The 21,988-nt window shown below is 35.8% G+C and overlaps 2 protein-coding genes across 3 annotated transcripts in view; one reads left to right on the forward strand and one right to left on the reverse strand.

Annotated features, from left to right (window-relative positions):
• Positions 1–21,988, reverse strand: part of CENPP (centromere protein P) — a 139,393-nt gene that overhangs the window by 100,594 nt on the left and 16,811 nt on the right. The window contains exon 7 of one of the 2 annotated variants that reach the window (XM_084531498.1): positions 13,801–14,016. The exons of the other annotated variant lie outside the window; for it this stretch is intronic. Within the exon in view, the coding sequence (XP_084387624.1) occupies positions 13,816–14,016 (201 nt within the window). The 3' untranslated portion in view covers positions 13,801–13,815. Of the gene's footprint in view, positions 1–13,800; positions 14,017–21,988 lie in introns of those variants that run through there. 2 annotated transcript variants of the gene reach the window in all.
• Positions 9,405–21,469, forward strand: OGN (osteoglycin). The gene is made up of 7 exons (XM_084531499.1): positions 9,405–9,628; positions 10,287–10,539; positions 14,817–14,901; positions 16,828–16,986; positions 17,537–17,739; positions 18,285–18,380; positions 18,968–21,469. The coding sequence occupies exons 2-7, from the start codon at positions 10,372–10,374 to the stop codon at positions 19,136–19,138; spliced, it is 882 nt and encodes a 293-aa protein (XP_084387625.1). The 5' UTR covers positions 9,405–9,628; positions 10,287–10,371; the 3' UTR covers positions 19,139–21,469.

The raw sequence follows: 21,988 nt of genomic DNA on the forward strand, positions 1-21,988 counted from the left end.
GATGGTCAGGGAACTAAAGACCTGCTAGCCCTATGTCTATATCAGAGATAGAAGTTATCATGAAGTTCAGAATCAACTGACACCTAGATAACTACAGTTGACATTGGTATGAGTGGACATGGCATCTGTGAAAGCATGTTCTACCTTCCAAATCTCGTCGAGTTTGTTGCGGGAATCACGAAAGGTGTGTACAAGAGAGATCCTGGTTCAAATTGCCTACCTTTAATTTCTGAAGAATATTTGAGGAAATCAAGCTGCCACAGACTGAGAGGTGACAGCACAGACAAAACCAAATGAAATATAGGAAAGATTAAAAGCATTAAAGTTAAGCAGTCAGGTCTTGTTGTGGAGGAAGTCTATTTGCAGGAGTTTTGCAAAGGGCTGGTGCCCAGCAAATTGGGGTGATCTGAGAGATGACAACAAAGATTGCTAAGAGATGAAGATGAATGACCCACTACCAGGATGCTAAAATTGTAAATGAAATTCAGCATCGTTAAATGTAAAGTAATGGTTTTGTGAAAAGATAATATTAGCTTCACCTAAAAGCTAACAAATCATGACTTGAGTACCATCACTCGGGAGCAAAACTTGGAAGTAACAATAGATGGTACCACGAAAGCACTGACTCTAGCACCAGACACCATTATGCCACTGACCCAGACATTTAACATGCTGGAGACTTCTGACCCCTTGAGCTACCCGTAATCTTTACACATGGCATAATCAGCAGAGGATTAGAGAGAGATTGTAAGGGCACCAAAGGTAAGGAATGGTTTCTATGTAAACAATATTAAGTTGGCTGGGACTCGCCAGCTAAGAAAAGAGATGGCTAAGGGGAAATAAAAGAGATGTTTACAAGATTATGAGTTGCACACACACCATGGGTCCCAGGATCAACTGCTCCAGTGCAGGAGCAAGGAGGTATTAAAGAAAGCTGGCACGGGTCAGGTATAAGCCAAGCAGAGAAAAAGAAGTTTGCAGGCAATGTGTAGTCAGCTCGTTAAACTGCGTGCCTAAGAACACAGTGAACACAGCAACCCTTTCACATGTGGTTTTAAGGGAAGACTGGATAAGTAACTGTATTTCTTGGAAGAGATTCACTGCAGGTTGTTGGGCAAAAAGCACAGTAGATGCAGAAGTGCTGAGCAGAAAATAGTTGGCAAATGGAAGAATATTTGTAAATGGGAGTAGAGAAGAATGATATATGCTTGTTTTATTCTCAGTCTTCCCAAGGTACCTGCTTCCAGCTATTTTTGGAGACAGGACACTGTACGCTAAATTTGTTTGGAACTCCATGTCCAAACTACATACCCACTACATTCTCACTGTCTTTGACTGCGGTTAGCATGCTTCCATTGCTCCTCACTACTGCTATACGCTTAATGCCTTAATATATTTGCATTTTTAATATATTTGATCTTGATCCTCAATATGAAATATATTTGATTCGATCCTCCTTTGATCTGGATAGGCTGGACTGATGGGCTGAGGTCAACTGCACGAAGTTCAACAAGGCCAAGTGCCGGGTCCTGCACCTGGGGCGCAACAACCCCAAGCAGAGCTACAGGCTGGGAGAGAAGTGGTTGGAGAGCTGCCAGGCAGAGAAGGACCTGGGAGTGATGGTGGATAGTCGGCTGAATATGAGCCAGCAGTGTGCTCAGGTGGCCAAGAAGGCCAACGGCATCCTGGCTTGTATCAGAAACAGTGTGACCAGCAGGGCTAGGGAGGTGATCGTCCCCCTGTACTCAGCTCTGGTGAGGCCGCACCTCGAGTACTGTGTTCAGTTTTGGGCCCCTCGCTACAAGAAGGACATCGAGGTGCTTGAGCGGGTCCAGAGAAGGGCGATGAAGCTGGTGAGGGGCCTGGAGAACAAGTCCTACGAGGAGCAGCTGAGGGAGCTGGGCTTGTTCAGCCTGGAGAAAAGGAGGCTCAGGGGTAACCTTATTGCTCTTTACAGATACCTTAAAGGAGGCTGTAGTGAGGTGGGGGTTGGTCTGTTCTCCCATGTGCCTGGTGACAGGACAAGGGGGAATGAGCTTAAGTTGCGCCAGGGGAGTTTTAGGTTGGATGTTAGGAAGAACTTCTTTACCGAAAGGGTTGTTAGACATTGGAACGGGCTGCCCAGGGAAGTGGTGGAGCCACCATCCCTGGAGGTCTTTAAAAGACGTTTAGATGTAGAGCTTAGGGATATGGTTTAGTGGGGACTGTTAGCGTTAGGTCAGAGGTTGGACTCGATGATCTTGAGGTCTCTTCCAACCTAGAAATTCTGTGATATTTGAATTTTAATTCACTTTAAGCACTGTGTTTATATACCAAGGCATACACAAGTTCATTAAATTGGGGAACAGCATGTCTGCAATGCTGCATGTTGCAGTGCTCTGTAGCAGTCACCGATCCTGATTCAGCTACACAAAGGAGCCTAGCCACAGGAGTGTGGAGCTCTGTGTATGTTTCTCTAGTGGGATAATTTGGCTTATACATTTTGGTGTCAAAATGTATTTGCTTGGTTCTTGCTCTGGTGTTTATTTTCAGAATATTATATGGTCTTTTTTTCAGTATGGAATAAATCCTTAAACTAAGAACTAAACATGCATTAAAACGTTATTTTATCAGTGACAGTTGAACCTAATAAGTGTCAAACAGTCTGATTAGTTTATTTACAGCAGAGTCAGTAAATATGGAAACAAAGCCTGAGCTGGCTTATAGCACGGTCTCTGCATTAGCAACTAAGGACTGGAACCATACAGCACAGTCTACTTCAGACTAGCCACTTCAGACTAGCCACTGATTAAAATTCATTAAAAGTTGCAGCACATCAGGTGCATCCCTGAGTATATACATGTTCAGGTTTGTTACGTCTAGAAAGAATCAAGTTCACATAATTCAAAGTCCTCTGGGAAATGACAGCAAGCCTACAACAAGTAGGGTTTATCAGAAGATTCACTTCAAAAAATGCGCTATTTAATTAAAATAACAGCAGAAACATAGCCAGAAAAACAATAACTGATAAACATGGACAAACTGTTCAGAGCTGTGTCTTCCAAGTCATATCTCTGTAAACAAAGATGGAACCTTCTTGAAATTTAAGCTAAGTATTATGAGCAGTATCTATAGTGCATAAGAATAAGCAAGGCAGTAGTAGAACCTTGCAGAATGTTTTGATACCCACACAACTCTACAGGGAAAAACTCATGGATTTCTGGAAAACAGTTATGACTAAGCTTTAGTTCACAGAATTCAAGTTCTCAAAACTACAATACAACTGACAGACTTCTTCACTACATCTCTATGCCACAAGATGTAGTTATTATGAAAAATCAAAATAAAAAAGAAAGAACAATAGTCTAACCCAACCATTTATATTTCTTCCTTTAGTCTCAAAATAATAGGAACTTGTTTTATCTTTTTCTGGCTCTTGAATTTTCATACTCGTAAACCTTAATTTTTCAGATATTTACTTCAGTATTCTGATAAATTACATGGACAAAAACTCCTTTATAGCCAACAGATGGTTTGCATTTCAAGCTTTCTGACTTCTTTGAACATATTCACATTCCAGTCTTTCAATATGAATCAATTTCCTTCTTAGTTTCTGAACTTGATCATTGCAAGCAATAAACATAGGCATTTCCTACTTGAAAAAAAAAAAAAAGCAAACATACATTTTTTATTTTAAAAAATTATTCACCAAAAGAGAATTTCAGGATTTCAATAATTTTCCAGTGCTATCCCAATTCTTTGCATAAATTCAGCATCCACAAATAAAAAATAAATTAACTAGCCTTCCCCTATTATAATGCACATGAGAAAGCAAAAATAGATAAACATGAAGACTAACCATAAATACAAAGAGTAAAGTAGGTACTATGAATAAGGTAAGGAACACACGATAGGAACATAAAACTAAAAAGAGGTGTCAGGGCACTGAGTCTTGGAGCCTCATCTCTAGTGTCCCTGTAGATGTAGCAATAGCTCTAACTAAATGATATTGTTATAAGTAAGCCACATCGATTCTGGAAGGAATTCTAAGCAATTTCAATAAATCAAAGTAGATTGGTTTTCATTCAGGATGTAACTGATGATAAACAGGCAAAGTTCAAGAGATAATAACTTCAATATATTCACCCATGGATCTGGGTGAATAGCAGACAGTACTGTTACTCTTGATATCATTTGTATTTGTTAACAATAGTTTGATTTCTGATTACCATCGTGCACAATTTTTAAGATGTGCTTTATTAATGTAAGACACAGTAACTGACACAAGGAGCCTGTTTCTCTTCCAAAAATGGAAATGCAAGGAATAAAGGTAGTGTCTTCAGCTTTAAAAAATTCTGATTATAAATAAGAAACATATGGAAGGATGCTCATACAATCACTAGGTCATTTTTCAACTGTTTCTCTGTTGCAGCTGGTTGCTCTGACAGTGACCTTAACCTAATCCAATTCACTGAGCCTTGGAAACCGTTGTAACTTTTCATAAAAGCACTGGATGTGTTTATGCATAAATTCTTATCTCTGATACTGCTTTGGTCATTCTGAATCTCTAAGAGTACTCCAAGTTCTCTTTTTAAGACATGATAACCATTTACTGCAGATTTAATACCATCTCTAAAACCTCCCCCATCCCCCCAGGATGCTGAAGTGGAATATACTTTCTAAATATTACACAATCTCTTCCATAGTAACACCTTCCACCAATTTCTGTGCATTTCTTGAGAAGAAGCCAGGAGGCTGCTTCTTCCCTTCTGGATACTCCAGCACTTTGTTCCCAGAATGAATGCAGCCCCAGTATGAGCACAAACTGCTTTACAACTAATTTTACACTCGTGTGTCAGGACCTCAACAAAGAGCAGAGAGGGACACAGGAGTCACAGGGCAGTTCCATAGCACACATACACACAGCAGTCAAGGCACATAGTTGTTCTGTTGGAGACTCTTATAATTATTCCAACCCAGAGCATATGGCTTATCACATTTCATATAAAAGACATACAAAGAAATATCAGTGCTTTTGCTCCATGTAGGACGTTAAAAAAAAAAAAAAAATCACTTCCAGAAGAAAATCTAGCATTGCATCTAGGTCTATAAACCCTGAGATGTCTTTAGAAGCTTTCTTAGATTGTTCCTGTGTCTTTCTATCCAACAGAAGAGACAGATTTTTTTTTTAAACAATGTGATTTCTATTGTTCATTAGTCATAAGGAATCTAAGCAATAATCCATAATTTGTTCTTCCAAGAACACTTAAAAACAATAAAAAATGGGAAACTATACAACTTGCCAATATTGTCCTTTAGAGACTATGATAGATCATGAAAGCCAAGGTCTTTAAGCAGCTGTAAAAATACATCTTTGCCTAAATATAGAACAAACCTGAGTGTTTAAAAGTAAATTCAGCTTTGGTTTATTTCATAAGGAGTATCTTGACAGCAACCCAATGGCACTCTCCCTACTGCTGCTGCCTCAGAGCCCTCTCTCTTAACCCATGTACCTGAGCAATAAGGCCCTTTTTTTTGTTTTCCATTTATTAATTTTTCCTTCTTCCTGGTATCCCGCCTCCTATCACACAGTCTGGAGTCATTACACAGACAGTTCTGGTCCCTGCTACAGGCACCCTGGCGAAGCCATTTTCAACCAGCAGCCATACAGAAGGCAAAGACTTCCCCCTCTGGAATGCAGCTCTTCAGCGCGCTCAGTTCTCCAGCACCTTGCGGAGGTTTACCAGGAGCAAGACAAGTGTCTCACAGAGAATTAGCAGCAACCAGCCCCTGGTTCCATTTTAAACAGGAAGGAGTACAGAAAAGCTTTCTTCCAACATTTTTTTTTTTTTTTTTTTACTAAACTACTGAGTATTAAAGAATTACTAAACATCATCATGGCAAAGTAAGGTACTTAACATGCCAACATGTATGAGAACTGCGTTTTGCTGAAAGCTACCAAAAATGAAGAGAACTGCCCTCCCTTTGGTGTCATTTTCTTTGGCAACATACACTGGGTAAGAACTGTTCGTGACAGCTTTTACCATATGCCCTTGAATGATTAGATTTTAACGGAAACTTTGGTTTCTTTTTTATCTGCCTTGGGGAAAAGCAAGAGCAGAAAAAGTAGTCAGCCTGAAGCTCTGAGCAGGTCATAAGATATGAGGCCACTCCAAGTACAAGATAAATAGACTGAACTGAAAATCAGCCAGTTCAAATGACATGCAAAACCTGCTTTTGTCTGCCTGCAAAACAAAAATCTTTCTTCTGTTCCTCTGGGATATTTTCAGCTTTATTTTTTTATTTTATTTTATTTTATTTTGTTTTATTTTATTTTATTTTTCACTTTACCTTTGTTTGAGATTAAACACTCCTAAATACTAGATTCCTTCCAAGATGCAATCAGCAATGTCTCCTGCAGTTTGGAAAAGCTACCTTCACTTTGTTTGCTTTCCTCCTGCCATCCATACTTACCCAGCTTCTCACTTTTTCTGTCCTAAAAGCCTTTTAATCCATTCTCTCTTTGATACAGGGCAACACCGGGGAACAAATTTTACACTTACTCTGTATGCAACCCTTCTTCCAGAAAGTTAAGTTTTTCTAAAAGCAGAATCCAGAGATTGAGTGTTCCTTGTTAGGCTGACTTGTCGCTCCTCCACTATAAATAAAAATGTGTGATATTTCATTTACACTTCCAGCTACATTTCATGTCCTTACAGAACTGTAGGGACATTATTACCATTCAAATTTCATCCAGGTTTCCATTTTACAATTAGAAAAGCAGTCATTTTATGTGCATGACATTTGAAGTGAAGGTATTTTGTGGGTAAATCAGTTTGTGAAAATGAGATAGCACAGGTTAAAAAAATAAGTAAGGCACACCTGACTAACCAGAAACAATACCTTAAATAATCTCTCAAGGCCATCTTGGAAAACTGGAGCTCAATTCAATAACAGAGCTCATTTAGAAGGTAATTTCTTCTCTGAAATGCTAAGTGTATAGATCCTTATAACTAGGATCCAAATAGATACCTATATGTAAAACTTCTACATGCTGAAAACATCTGAAAAGCATTCTCTGCTTGCCAGGGTGAGTACTTCCTGGTAGCTTCTCTATTGCTAATGCACAGACCACATTTTTCATTTCAGATGATTTGAGTTCTAGGAGCATTTCAAGTCATTCTGAGCAAAAACAAAGCAGCCCTGATGCTGAAAGCAGCACTACCATCCTTCCTTATTATCAGCCACTTGTGCCATCCACTTCCTTATGCTGAGTATTTGTTACATAAATAAAGATAATAGCAACAAAAAAGAAAACAAACACTTGGTTTTATCTGAAATTAGGTGTTGATACCTTATTTTTCCTGGCACATTGGATGACAAGCAGATGAATTACAGGACAGGACTACTACCTTATTTGCCACTACCAGTTTAAAGTGATAGAAAAATCTACCCTAAGGTAAGCCTTGATGACATCAAGATGAACTAATTACCTGACATACTCAGAACAGTGAGTATGCACACTACACAACTTTTTGTGGTAAGTGTACCTGTGAAATCTTTTGATACTGATTAACAGACTTGAAAATTTCTTCTGCAGAAGCTATTACAAAAGTCTTCAAACATTATACATCCTCTTCTCTTGTAGATCCAAGCAAGTAAGAGCTTTCTTTCATTAACACATTTTCAATGCTTTGGTTATCTAGTAAGCATCCCTTATTTTTAATAGTATGTGGGGAAAAATAGGCTATTCCATATACATTACATACGTACACATATACATACTGTGAAGGCTTCACAGGACTTCCGTACTTATAAAACAAATACAATTCCAATGTTATGTCATGCTGTCAGTTTCAATACTCAGTATTTTCACCTTAGAATATTTACCCTTTGATTACATGCAAACACTGGGGGAAAAAAAAAAAAAAAAAAAGGATTTCCAGAGCCAGATGCTGGCTGGATATTCAGTGGGGTGGGGAGGGGAAACAGCTGGTTGGAAAGAGATCAGCTGCAAAGAAGAGGTGCTATTATTACTCCTGAAACATGCATGAGACCATGGGAGATGATAAGGTGGAATTGATATGTTGCAACTTTTCTGCCTTTTCCCCAGCGAATCTACTTTTTCTGGTAGGTAGCAGTCCTTTAAACTAAGTTCCTACATAATGCAGTGGAAAACATATTATTATCCTAGCCACAAAACTTCAAAACTTTTGGTTTTCTTACTGTTCTACCTGAACAGCAATCAGAATGATTCAGAGTCCAATTTCCATTATTACTGACATTGTTCCCTTTATATTTTTAGTTATATGCTTACAACAAAATCATTATTCTAGAGCAAGCTGCAAGTCCTAACTACAACATTGTTTAAACTGCATATGAACTAAAACAAAAACTTTTTTTTTTTTTTTAATAAAAGCCTAATAAGTTCAGAAAATTGCAAGTGATTATAAACTGGAAAAAAGTTTAGACAGCAAATGGCTATTGCCAATCTCCAATTTCCATATTTACTAACAACATCTGGTTTTAAACAAGACAGAACTTCCACGAAAATCTATCCAAATAGGTCTACTGTTTATCTCCAACATTATCTAGGTGATAGTGCTATCTTATATATATATATATATATATACACACATATATTTAAATGAAGTCATTAAAATATTAATCTGAATATCTCCCTGATAGGTTTTATTGCTACACATTTTTTAAACATTTAGAAAAGCTACTTCGTAAACTTACAAGTTGGTCATCTGGCTCCCATTTATACAGACTGCCAAAAATACATAATAAGGAAAAGGATGGGGGAGGAAGAAATGCATTAGAAATCTAGAATACCACTGCTTCTACTTCATAGAAAAATTGTACACCTGGATGGTATTTACTAAGCTATCTATAGAACTGAAACAGAACTTCACTTGAAACAAGTATTTATTATGAAACAATTTCTAAATAAATTCTGTAGTAAGTCTTTCAGTTAAGAATGTAGACATGGATTACTCGTCTGAAAATCTCAACACATCCCCCACCCTGCCCCCAAACTCTAAATAGTATTTTTTGTTTCCAGAACCCTTCACACAGAACAGTTTCCAATTCTTACCTAGGTGAAACTTCTCTAAACATATACAAGTTGTACTGAAACATTTTATCAGTCATAAAAATGTGACTAATACATTATACATATGTTTTGGCTGTACCTCTGTCTCAGTCAGAAAGCAGCTGCTTTGTCTCTTAGCTAAACCATTAAACAAAATGGGTAACACATGCCTTGTTAGAGACCTCTAGTTTGCACAATTAATATTTGATTTGGAGAAAAAGCCTTAACAGTTATAAAGAGTAAATCACCCCATAGCAGAAAACCAACACTTTAGCAAGTGGGATGAACTAGACAGATTTAACATTTACAAATGTTATTCAAAGTACAACCCCCTGCTCCAGGATATTACCTCTTACCCTAGGGACAGAATGCTGGCAAAGCATTTTTTACCCCATGGAAAGCACTTTTAAGACTGTCAATCCTGGAAGAAGTATTCATTGCAGCATATGTATTTCATAACTTTACTCTTTTATCAGTCTACTTTGGATTAACATATACATAAGAATATCTGGTTTTAGGACACAATCACAGAACTTGGAATCTACTAAAACGGTAGGTGGACATTTTTTCCTAAAAGAATATTAACTTAAAGTATACTAACCTAAAGCTTAAGAAAAGCACTCAATTACAACAAGCAGGAAAATATGCTGTGCAAATATTTATTTTTAAGAAGTATTGCGTATGTATTTTAAATGCTTTTAAATTAAGTTTGTAGCCTCCAAACGAACCCCAGTTGTGTACAACCTGTAAAATACTCTGTCGTGTGTGTGTGTAAAGTTATGTTGTGCAATTTACTTTCAAATGTAAAGGCAAGAGCAATGAGAGAATGATTTTCAAACCTAAATGCCTTATAACAAATATCGATATCTTGACAGCAGGAAAAAACCTCTCTTGGTTTAATTGATTCAGGTTTGTATACGCCAAGTGTTTTGTAAACTGCTTTACAAAATCCTCCTGACGTTACCAAAAGCACTACTCTGGAAAACAAGCAAATGGAATTAAGATAATATTTTCCCTTACCAGTTGGAAAAGGCTGTTTGTTATTTCCTAGTTTGTCTTCACGTTAAGAACAGTTTTTATAATACTGGAGCCTAATTAAAGAATACCAAGAGTTAAAAGTTGTTCCATGTTCCTTATGCGTTAGAAACCCCTGCCAACTAGTTCTCTAGGCTTTAAATATTGTTTTGACGGATTGCATTTTCATTTCCAGTCACAAAGAAAGTATTCTCCATAGTCAACACACTAGCAGATCTTCATCAGCTCTGTGCAAGCCAGATACACTGTTCTGTGAGAAAATGAAGACTTTGCAGCCTGCTTTTTTTCTGTTTGTGTTTGTACCTTTGGTGAAGTCAGCACCACCTATACAGCAAGAACCATTCAAGTTTTATGACTATGATACAGATGTTACCATGGGAAGCCTGATCCACCAAGATTATGAAATACAGTCCAAGGAGATAAAAAAGGTATTTATCTTATCAGTTTAATATTTTAATTGCTAAGCATTATATGAATGAATAAGGTGTAACATGCATGTATGCAAGTTTTATGGAGAAGTCTCACAATAATGGCAAAACATACAATAGTTTCAGATATAAGGGAAATGCACTCCAATTAAAACCACAAAAATACTACCCTTGCTACAATTTGAGAAACCCTCATAAGACTTGCTTTTGCAAGTAAGAATGTAGCATTTTAAACTCTGCTGTAGTTATGTACCTACTATTTTCAAGTTTCATGAAGAGTATGTACTAGCACACTAGCTAAACAGTTTGAGTAATGTATTAACAAAATAAGTTTAAATTAAAAGCAAGGAGGGTGATTTTATTTAGTTGTGTGGTTGTTGTTATTTTTTATTAAAAAAAAAAAAAAAAAACACTTGAAACAGTGCTTTTATTGTATGTAACCTGTCATCATAAATCAGTTTTCCTTTGATTCAAACTATTACCTGGTGGTTGGTTTGTTTGGTTTTTTTTTTTGCCCTTTTTTTCCCCTGGTATTTTTGCTACTTGACAGTTTAGCAGTCCTAAGCTACTACAGAATGTCCAGTCCTGTTGTAGTTGCATATAGTGTTAACACTTTCAGACTCTTAAACGCTGCAATAAAAATGTGTTAGGGCACTCATCAGCACCCCCAAACGGTCAATTCTGAACTGTTTTGCTATGTGCTCCACATACATGCTTGTTAATTTAAACACAAGACACAAAAATAGAGATGAGTTAAATGAAGTGCAACAGCCTCAGCAGAAAGGCACAGTGAAAACCCTCATCCTTCTGTGGCTCTGACAGGACCTAAGAAATGCACAGAACAAGATACAACACTTCATCAGACGGGTAGGAAAAAAGCTAACAATGATTGTCCTAAAACTAGCTGCCAAGGAAAATGACATTTCTAAACAAAGTGGTAACTACCAGATCTGGATATTAATAGCCTCAAGGTAGTTTTTATCAATATTAACTGTACTTGTTACAATAACATGATAAACAAATAAAACAAATAAAAGGGGAGAACAGAAGGTAATTGTTATAAGTAATAAATTCCAGTACATCTATAGAGAAATCATTTCTGCATATATTTTTACTATTTTTCAAATTCCATTTAATTATAGCTTTCTAGTATTAAACTAAAAATGGCAGCTCAATATTTATAGTAAAAATTCCTAATTCATTTCTGAAGCTGACATCAGCAACAGTGACACAGTAACATGTTTCATAAACCTCTGATAAAGAGACCATTTTAAATAACTCAACAAATAGGTGACTATCTACTCAATAAGCAAATTTTAAAAAGCTCCACATCAATTTTAACAAGCTAGGCACAGCATCAAATGACATTTGCTTCTAAAATCATTTTAATAGGAATACACTACTATTTTAGCAAAAAAGACGACTAAGGAATATACTGTATACCTATAAGGAAATAGTGCCAGCAGATATGCCACAAACCAATCAACGTCTGTGCTGGCAGCAATACACACTGGAGGTCTACTGAAGGCCAACAGTTCTGCTTAGGGTAATTCCAGGAATGCAATCGGTCATTATTTCCATCGTGTCTGTCCTCCAGTGACGTGTTTTCATTGCAAAATAATAAATTAGTTCCTTATGTGCAACAAATACATCTATACAAGTTCCAAGGTTCCCAATTTAAAATCACTGGATATGCAAGCAAGTCTTCTATTCACTTACAATAGAAATCGTAGCTTCCAGAATATTTCAAGCATTAACTGTAACTGAAATACGTGCCAATAGTTTCTTCAAACATGCCCAGTCAGAAAAGCATGACACAGTTAACTCCTTACTGTGTTCTCAATCAAAAAAAAAAAAAAAAAAAAGGAACTGGAATTTTTCCAAAAAACAGAAGTACCATCTACATTTGTGTTTGTAATCAAAAAAATGAAGTGAACTCCAGTGTAATATTCAGCAGAAGGTAATCCAAGCCATTTCCATTATAACATCTATTGTTTGAAACAACAGCCTCTCCTGTCTAGAAATTTAAAATACTAGAAATTTAAAATCATGAAATCTTGATTTCTACAACAGGAAGAACTATTCAGTTAGACACCTTCATGAGTCTGTACTCAATTATTCCATTGAATATAAACATTCAGCTTCATAGAACACCCTTGTGTGTTATCAGGATGAATCATTCATTTACTTTGCCAAAGTTTTAAAGATATTTAAAGTGTTCAGATATCAAATTGTAATCTGGTTTTGTATGAGGAACTCATGTTTGCAGAGTCAAGTGCAAGAGGCAGGTGGAATTTAAGTATGTAAGCAGGTCAATGTTTCTTCAATGTATACCCTATATATGGAAGTAACAAAATTTCTGCAGTTATAATCCAACCAATCTTTTGCACCAGTATTCCATGGCTAGGAATTTCTATAGCTGACCAGGAAATACTGCCAATATACTGGTTATTTCTACTTTTATTTGGGGGCCTGGGAATATATTGTTTGTGTATTTAAAAGTATTGTGTAAATAATCAGTTTTATTCTTTTGTTGACATTTCCTGCTTTCAGAAACTAGTTGTGTGCTGTATCCTGTAAAGAACTCGCATGCATACTTGTTCTCGGATCACACCTCAAGCAGGATACTGTATTAGAAACCTACAGCTGGTACATATGCTATGTCAGCAAACACTTTTCACATAAGCATATTAAAGCATATTAAAAGCATCCCTTGTGAGCCAAGCACACTACAATAAAAGTGCAATTGTTCTACATCTATACCGAAGTTTCTACGGGCATCAATACTTCTGTCAGTATCATGTTTTTACATGCCTAATCGACAGAACTGTGCAAACTAAACATTTTTAAAGATTTGCTGTTTGAGTCTTCTAACTTTTCAGCTTACACTCCAACTTCTCTATACCAAATACTGCAGATCTTTTACCCTACACAGAAGCTGCTGAACTGTCATCAGCATTCTAACCTGTGGAGAAATGTTCTGCTATAACAAACCAACCTCTCCCAAACATTACAAAAAACCCACAAAACTGTAAAAAAAAAAAAAAAAAAAAAAAAAAAGGGCCATAGCCTGGATAGACAGACGCAGAGGCAAGCCTGATTCACAGGCTAAAAAAGGGTCAAAATGACAGAGGCTGGCCAAGATACTTGTTTCTAAAGCTCAATGGTTTTATATTGCTAAATACAAATATTCCCACTAATAAATAAAGCAAAGTTGGTACCAGAAGTAAACCGACAGTGTTACTTTCACATTGCTGTAAGTAGATGAAGAGTATGCTACATGCCTGAATGAGGAAATAAAAAAAAATGTTTCTCTTGTGAGCAACCAGAGAAGCTCTCTTCAGTTACTGTACTCAGGCCAAGATTCTGATCATTAAGCATGTTTAAAGAAAAATGTTCTACACACCTGTTGATGTAGTTCTCCCCATGTGTTGCTGGTAGCCAAGTAGAGTGAGAAGCACATTGTCTTACTCTGTCCTGCAAGTATGACCCATCAAAAAAGACAACAAATGATGCTAGCTAAACACAACTGCTACGGTCAACCTAACAGGCCCTCCAAAGTTTAATATGTGCAAGCCATAGTATGACTTGCTGTAAAGGGAAATAGCATGTAATTATAATCCCAATCATATTCAATGAAAACCTATAATTTCCTGCATCACTAAAGACTATCTGTTAGGAGTTCAGGTTCAACAGAGATTTAAGTACATTTAATGAATACGTACTGCAAAACTTCAGCCAACACCTGAAATGAACATGTTTATAAAACAAGTTTCCGTGCAACTGAAAAGTTTAATAAATATCTCTATGGGGTATTTCAGATAATTTCAAATGCAAGGAAACATTGGGATTCTTTTTGTTTTTTTTTTTTTGAACACAAATAATTTAAATTATAGTCATAAGAATCCTTTCAAATTTTGCATTATGCCTTCTGCAAAATACTGTGTCTTCAAAGGTGCAGGTTTTTGTAGACACTCATTGCTTATGTATTCCTTCCCCATAACAGTTGATATTTTCTACCCTCCCATGCCCCCTTATGGTTAGTGGTCTTATCCAAAGAACAGTAGCAGCAACATCTTCCCTTTTTGCCTTTCAAACCGCAGAGCTCACATACAAAAGGGATAATATATCATCTTAGTCATCCAGTGTGTAAGATGAATATAAAAATTAAATGTCACAAGAAGATGTAGGAAGCTCATTTGAAAAGATGTACTATTTAAGACCCTTGTAATACTGTGCTTATTGTTTTTTAAAATATCATTTGCTCTCACACAAAGGATGCAACAAACGTTTCTCTTGACACTGCCCTAAGACTGCAAGGGGATGACAGCGAACGCAGTGTAAAACCAACAAAGGATACAAGTAAGTTAATGGATATGGATACTGTAACATGCAAACTCTACAAAAGGCTCTGAATATAAAAATTGAATATACAGAGGACAACAAGGGATATACAAATAACATTTTGATCTATGAACATCTTTCATATCTCCTATGGAAAGTCTTCTAAACTTTTGCCTCTGACAGAACAGGTTAATAAATCAAAGTATCTTCAGGTAAACACTGAATACACAACACAGCCTATAAGAATCTCTCTAGATTTACCCATTTGTATTTGCTGTAGAGATGTACCCACATTAAATAAGCTAGGCAGTACAAGCAAGAAAAGGAAAATATATACTTCAATATAGTCCGCAGTTTCCCCAGCTTGCAATGAAATATATTTAAGTTAAATAGCTTAACTTGAAACTTCTGTTCTCACAACGCGCATCTGATGACTGTGGAAGTCAACATTTTATACATTCTTGATTTTTTGATTCTGTTAACATGTAAAACATCCAAAAAAAATTGAAATTGAATTGAAATGTAAATGAATTTGGGCATAATATGATTCCTAGGACAAAAACAGTTAAAATATGTCAGGAACATTCTTCCTACTAGCTTTGAGGTGTATTGTCTCCTAATGAGCCATGATGATTTTTACATGTAAAAAGCTGTTTTCTGACAAACACAGCACAGAAAAGAGAGAAACATTTTGGGTCTATCTGTGATATCACAGATGATTCAGCAAGACCACTGCAGTGTCAATCTGCACTGAAGTTTTAATCATAGGGATTAGCTATTGCTAAATAGCATCTGTCAACAAGCCTGCATCAAAACAGGAACAAATCTGGGAAAACCCCAGAGTTTCTACAGAGTTTCAAACAAGCATAGAAACTGCTGCATTTTAGATAGTGATACCATTTTTTTTTCCACAATCTCCCCCCCAAACAGAAGATGACAAACCAAATCAGAAAAAAAACAAACTGGGTGGAACTCAAGTTAAAGCTCCAAATGTCAATCCCATTTTCTGCAGTTCCTTTGTGAGAAGGAGAAAAAAAAGTGCTCTAGTACATACACTGGTTTGGCTCAGTATTTACTATTTCAGTAACTCTTCAGATTGGGGAAGATCCTTCTGTGCTATGCAGTTTTAACAGACTACCTACCAGCACAAAACTACTCTTTACTACAGACCAAATTGGAAGCCAACCAAAATTTTGCAGTATATAGGTAACAATGGTAACAAAACTGGATTCAAAGCCGTATTTGTTATATGTATCCGAATATTCCTGTCATAAAGAATTAGCACAAATAAGAAATGAATAATAGTTTATTAACATTTATGACAGATAGGACAAGCCATAATAGACTTAAACTGTATTAAAGGAGATAGAGTTTCTGTCATTATTCAAAATTATAGCTATACAAAAACTCAGTAACAGATTGCCTAAAGCAATTATATAATCACCACTACTAGAGTTTTTATAAAGAGGATTAGACAAAATAGTAGCTAGGAGTAACACAGAGTATACATGACCCCACCAGAAATGCTCCAGTGCAATTGTAATATCAAACGTGGGCACTTCCAGATATTTCTCCTGCATGACTTTCTCTTTTGAAAGCAATGGTTCTAAAGATTACATTTAACATGGCCAAAGCGTTGCAGTCATCAAATTCACAATGTTCTACACTTAAAAAATGAAATAATATGGATTAATAGCATTCCAAGACAAGCTCAGTTAAGAACAGAGAATATAACACAGGGAAATTACACATGAAAGAATACAAAAACAGACAAAAAAATCAGGGTATTAAATCTGTGTGGAACTTGCTGCTGGTAGAACAACTAAAAATTTAATAGAGGGGAAATCTCTATAGAAGATACCAGAAGTAAAGATACCAGAAAAAAATTGTTTGAATATTAGTTGAATAACTTTTAACTGTCTACTCAAAATAATTTCCTTTCAGATTTACCTACTTGTCTGCTCTGTGTGTGTTTAAGTGGATCAGTGTACTGCGAGGAAATAGATATCGAAGCTGTACCCCCACTGCCAAAGGAAACAGCGTACCTATACGCACGATTTAATAAAATAAAAAGGATAGCAGTCTCAGATTTTGCTGACATTAGTAAGTAATTTGTAACAATAATGAATTTGTTGTTGTCCTTTAATATTATGCCAGAACAAGATATACTTTATATTTTGCTAGGTTATGCAATGTGTATTACTTAATTCAGTGCTTGTGCTAGAAGAGGAACTGTGAAGACAATATGGATAACCCGCTTTGGCCCACATATCCATTTTAATCAAGCAACAGGGTGCTAAAAGTCAAATTTGACTGTCTCCTGGCCAGTCTTAAATGACCGTGTACGTTTCTTTCCAGTGCTCCAGAGATCTCTCCCACCTACTTCACTCTATGACACTGCAAATTCTACCAGGATCTACAATCATGTTTTCTCTACGCAAACAGGAAGGATCACATACATGTGGATATATATATAGTCTCAATAATGAGGAAAACCAAGCGTGGATTTCATTCACATTTTGTGATCTACAAATGTAAATACTAACAGGATAGTGCAGCCATTGTCATTGTAACATCTAACAAAACCACGCATGTTTAGTATGCTACGCAACTATAAATTTGATACTTAGATTTCTATTTCTTTTGTGTATAGCTACTTTGAGAAGAATTGATTTTAGTGGAAATAGGATAGAAGAAATTGAAGATGGAGCCTTTTCAAAGCTTCTGTTATTGGAAGAACTTTCTCTTGCTGAAAATCGGCTTGTAAAACTTCCTGTTCTACCTCCCAAACTAACAACGTTTAATGCAAACCAAAACAGAATCAAGAGCAGAGGAATCAAAGCAAATGCTTTCAAAGTAAGTAAAAGATGACAATCTAGGCAACCAAGGTAAATAAAAGGAGTATGCCATCACTGGGATTTTCTTGTGTTTTTGTGATCAAAGAAACAAACTAGGAGAAAGCAGCTTTTCAGGTTTTTTGTTTTTAAGGCACTCTGGAATAATACTCCTACGGACAGTGGCGCACTCATGTAGTAGTTCATCTAAAAATTCTTGTCTTTAAGATATAATCCTACCTACTTCCTTTCTCTCTCACACACAAAGAAATAGTGGATTCAAAACTAATGGCTCAAATACAAGTCTGTGGATGACATAAATGCTATTAAACAAGGATATATATTTATAGTGGTGTCAAGTTTTTATGACCAGTATGCCAACACTGAAATTTCCAGCACATAGAAGGCCTGTGACTTTCTTGGTACAATAGGATTCAACACTCACAGCAAAATATTTCCTGTTAGATCACTTTATTGGCTTTCTCTGCAATCAGAAAAATATACATGGCTTACAACAGAAACAAGAGTAAGCAATATCAGCAATGATTCTCTCTTTCTTTCCAATAGAAGCTGACAAATTTGGCCTACCTCTACTTGGGACATAATGCACTGGAGTCTGTTCCCCTGAACTTACCAGAGAGTCTGCGTATTCTTCACCTTCAGGTATTTCTGAACTATTTCCTTAACTTTATATTATAAAAAGACCTAGCTGCACAAACCAATCCCCATTTCCTTCTAAAACAGTTTAAACTGCAGTTGTGCTACAGATGTCTAGTGCTCCTCCACATAAAACAATTTAGCTCTCATTTGTTTGGCCACAACCAGTGTTCAACATGCACATCCTCATTAATACACAGGAGGAAAAAGTAGTTAAGACTTGAAATAATTCTCTAGAATAAAGCAAAATTTAAGTACCCTTACTGTCAGAAGCTCTTAGCTAACTATCATGCAAAAATTTCTTATACTTGGTGTACAAAAGCTAATAAGAAATGGTAAAAAAAAAAAAAAAAAAAAAAAAAAGCAATAATCTTTTGTCAACCATACATTCCAAACCTCAAATTGTTTATCAGTTCATTGATTGGTTTGAAGAGACTTAATTCCTACCTATCTTTAACACAATCAATCCCAGTGACAATAAAATGAGTGGGGATAATAATAATATTACAGTTTGGCAATTCTCTAACTTACGTCTTTGTATGCGTGTGTGCATGTGTATTTACTTAAAAATGAAAATTTGTTTTGTTTTGCAGTACAACAACATTACTACAATCACTGATGACACATTCTGCAAGTCGAACAACACACGTTACATCCGCACGCGTATGGATGAGATACGGATGGAAGGCAATCCGATCCTCCTGGCAAAGCACGTTAATGCTTTTTCCTGCTTGAGAACATTGCCTGTAGGAACATACTACTAGTCACTACTTACATAATTATACATGCCAAAATTCAAGTATGGTAACAGAAGATCATTCTTATTCCTGTTTATATCCTCTCTTTTGCTAATGCAGTTTTCCCTGCATACCCTGAACTTTTTCCTGTGTTGAAATTGAGTTCTCCTCTAAAATAACTATTTCAAAACATCCACTTAATTTAGGAGTTACAATGCCACCCATGCTTTCAGATTTTGTTGATGAAAGCATAAAAATGTGTGTACACATGCATATGGTTTCAACTTCTAATTCACTATTTATTCTTTACATGTAGGGAAAATCATGAAACTGCTTTTTCACATTCTTTATCAATTTCCAGGACAATCACCACATTTTGCTTTCAGATAAACACAAACATTCTTCGAGCAAACTACAGAGGAAAAATAAATTTTAATTCCAATCATACTCGCTTTGATCTGAAATGAAGCTTTTTCAGCTGACCTTCGAAAGTGCATGGAATGAAGTTGCATATGAAAGAAAGTTATGTTTAGACACAGAACTTAACAATGTTTAACTTTATTAAAGCTTCCTTGAAAACTTGATTAGTGGAAAATGAGAAAAATTCTTATCTAGGCTTAGTATACCTAGCAACAAAGCAAGCGGAACATTCAAATGTGTCAAATGTTCCTTTAGTATTTTTCTTTCAAAAATAATCTAAATACAGTTATAGATATATATTACAATTGAATGTATACATATATACGCATTCAATTGTATATACTACATATAAATATTTTTACACATTTTTGATGGAAATATAATATATATACACACACCTTGTTCAGCTGTGGTTGTATGAGTCAACTTTATCTTCCCATTTAAATACAATGCTCAGCATACAGCATGGTATGACAGAGTACCTTTGTTATTAAGGCATGATATAAACTGAGCCTTGTTCACCGCTTTTTCTTGACAGGAAATGTGACAATATAATTAACAGTAAAGCTGAATTAATGCTTTTACCTGTAAACAAGCAAGATTTCAACTAGCAGTCAGTACAAAGAAACAGAAATACCTTTGTACAGAAACACGTTCGCTCATTAGACAAAAATCACATTAAATCTTTAAAAAGAAAAGCTGATTCTATCACTGATCTAAAAATAGTGCTAACTCTGAGCAAATGAAGCTAGCATCATTTCACTCAAGTACTTTAAAACAATCTATTTAAAAGAGAAAACTATGTGTGCAGACCTCAATCCATTCGCTAAAACTGGACATGTCTTTCAGAACACAGGGTTTCTAATTACACAAACATACATTTCTTCTAACTTGGTTTCTCCCCTCAAATACCACAGGCTTAAACTCTTCAAATAAACAAATGCCAAACAAGTGCTAGTACTATTACCGGATCAACTTCATACTAACTTTGAAGCTAGTGTAGATATCTAATTCGTAGAACTAGTTAAGCACCAAATGCATGATGTATTAATACCACCTAGAATACTGATTTTTTAAGGTATTTTGTATTAATTATGTCTATCTTATTTAGCTAAGCCTTGATTTGTTAGCGCTTGTGCTCTGGGGAATTATTAATAAATTCAAACTTAATTTTGAACTTACTGATGCTCTGTCACTAAGAGTGTTGAGATCTACGAAACTGTAAGTCACTTTTTAAGGTTAAGTGACTATGTCAAGAATCAGCTGTGGGTTCATCATTCTGGAAAGAGTATACAAATATGAAGAGCAAGACAAGTATATTTTTGCCCTGATCCCATTACTCAAAAAAGGCATAGCAATCCCCAGTTTTCCAGTTTAGACTATTTTAACAAGAAATTCCATTGTCTTAGTGCATCTGAGAACAAGAAGTCCTACAGCAAGAAAAACATTTGATTTTCATTTTTCCCATCTAAATCATAAAATTTTGATATTTCCAGGTATTCAGCAAAAAGATAAACAGCCGCAAAGCATATCAAAATACATTCCAATTTCAATCCAAATTTAGACCAGGAAAAAAATAAAAGCCAGCAATTCTCTCATCTCCATTTGATAAGATGAAGTAAACACAAGTTAGAAGCCTAAGTAGTGCCTCTGATCTTATTCTCATTACAAGTCATTACTACTAAATAAAGCTCTTTGTAATATTAATGGAGTCAATACATATCAAAATTATTCCTATTATTTCCCTGTGAAAACAAGCATGTGCATACACATGCGTAAACACGCGTATGCACATTTATGTAATACATGCACACACAAATGCTAAGATCTTACTACTACCACATCATTAATTTTACATTAGGTTGTTGTATAGATTTTTGAAAAGGTACTAGACATCAACAAGAATTCTAATTTAATGCTCTTAATATTTCGTGAGCACACCACAAGTAGACAACTAGTATCTTCTGAAAGCCCCACACAGACAATACATTATCTGATATATTTTAATTTACTTTTCCCCATTCACAGCACGAGAAAACATCAAAAGTTAGAAGGGCTATACTATGCAAGATTTTTTGCCTTCTTTTCTTGTGATATCAAGCTGAATGTACCCTGTTTTTTCCCCCATTACTTATTTCTACTCTGTATTTCCAATAAAACTTGAATTTTTTTCTCGTTTATCAACTTGAATAATCTGCTCTTCCAACAATGCCTACATACTTGAGTTATGCAGTCTCATAGCAGACTATGGGTGTGCCTAGATCAGAAAATTATTTGTAGCTGTAAATCCATTTTCTAAACATATTTATTGTGGCAATGCAGCAAGACCTGCCATATAAGTAATATTATATGACTATCGGGGGGAGGGGGAGGGGGGGGGGAACAAAACACACTAAGCTAGGACTGGGACACTTCAATCACCTCTTCAAAATTTATTTAAAGCACTACCTTGTAGAT

Source organism: Aythya ferina (assembly GCF_964211825.1).
Source record: "Aythya ferina genome assembly, chromosome: 10".
In the NCBI taxonomy this organism is placed as follows: Eukaryota; Metazoa; Chordata; class Aves; order Anseriformes; family Anatidae; genus Aythya; species Aythya ferina.

Excerpts from the sequence above, each read along its gene's own strand:
- OGN (XM_084531499.1), top strand. The coding sequence starts at position 10,372 with ATGAAGACTTTGCAGCCTGCTTTTTTTCTGTTTGTGTTTGTACCTTTG. Across the intron at positions 16,987-17,536 it reads CTCAGATTTTGCTGACATTA|CTACTTTGAGAAGAATTGAT; the intron begins GTAAGTAATTTG and ends TTTTGTGTATAG. Across the intron at positions 18,381-18,967 it reads TGCGTATTCTTCACCTTCAG|TACAACAACATTACTACAAT; the intron begins GTATTTCTGAAC and ends TTTGTTTTGCAG.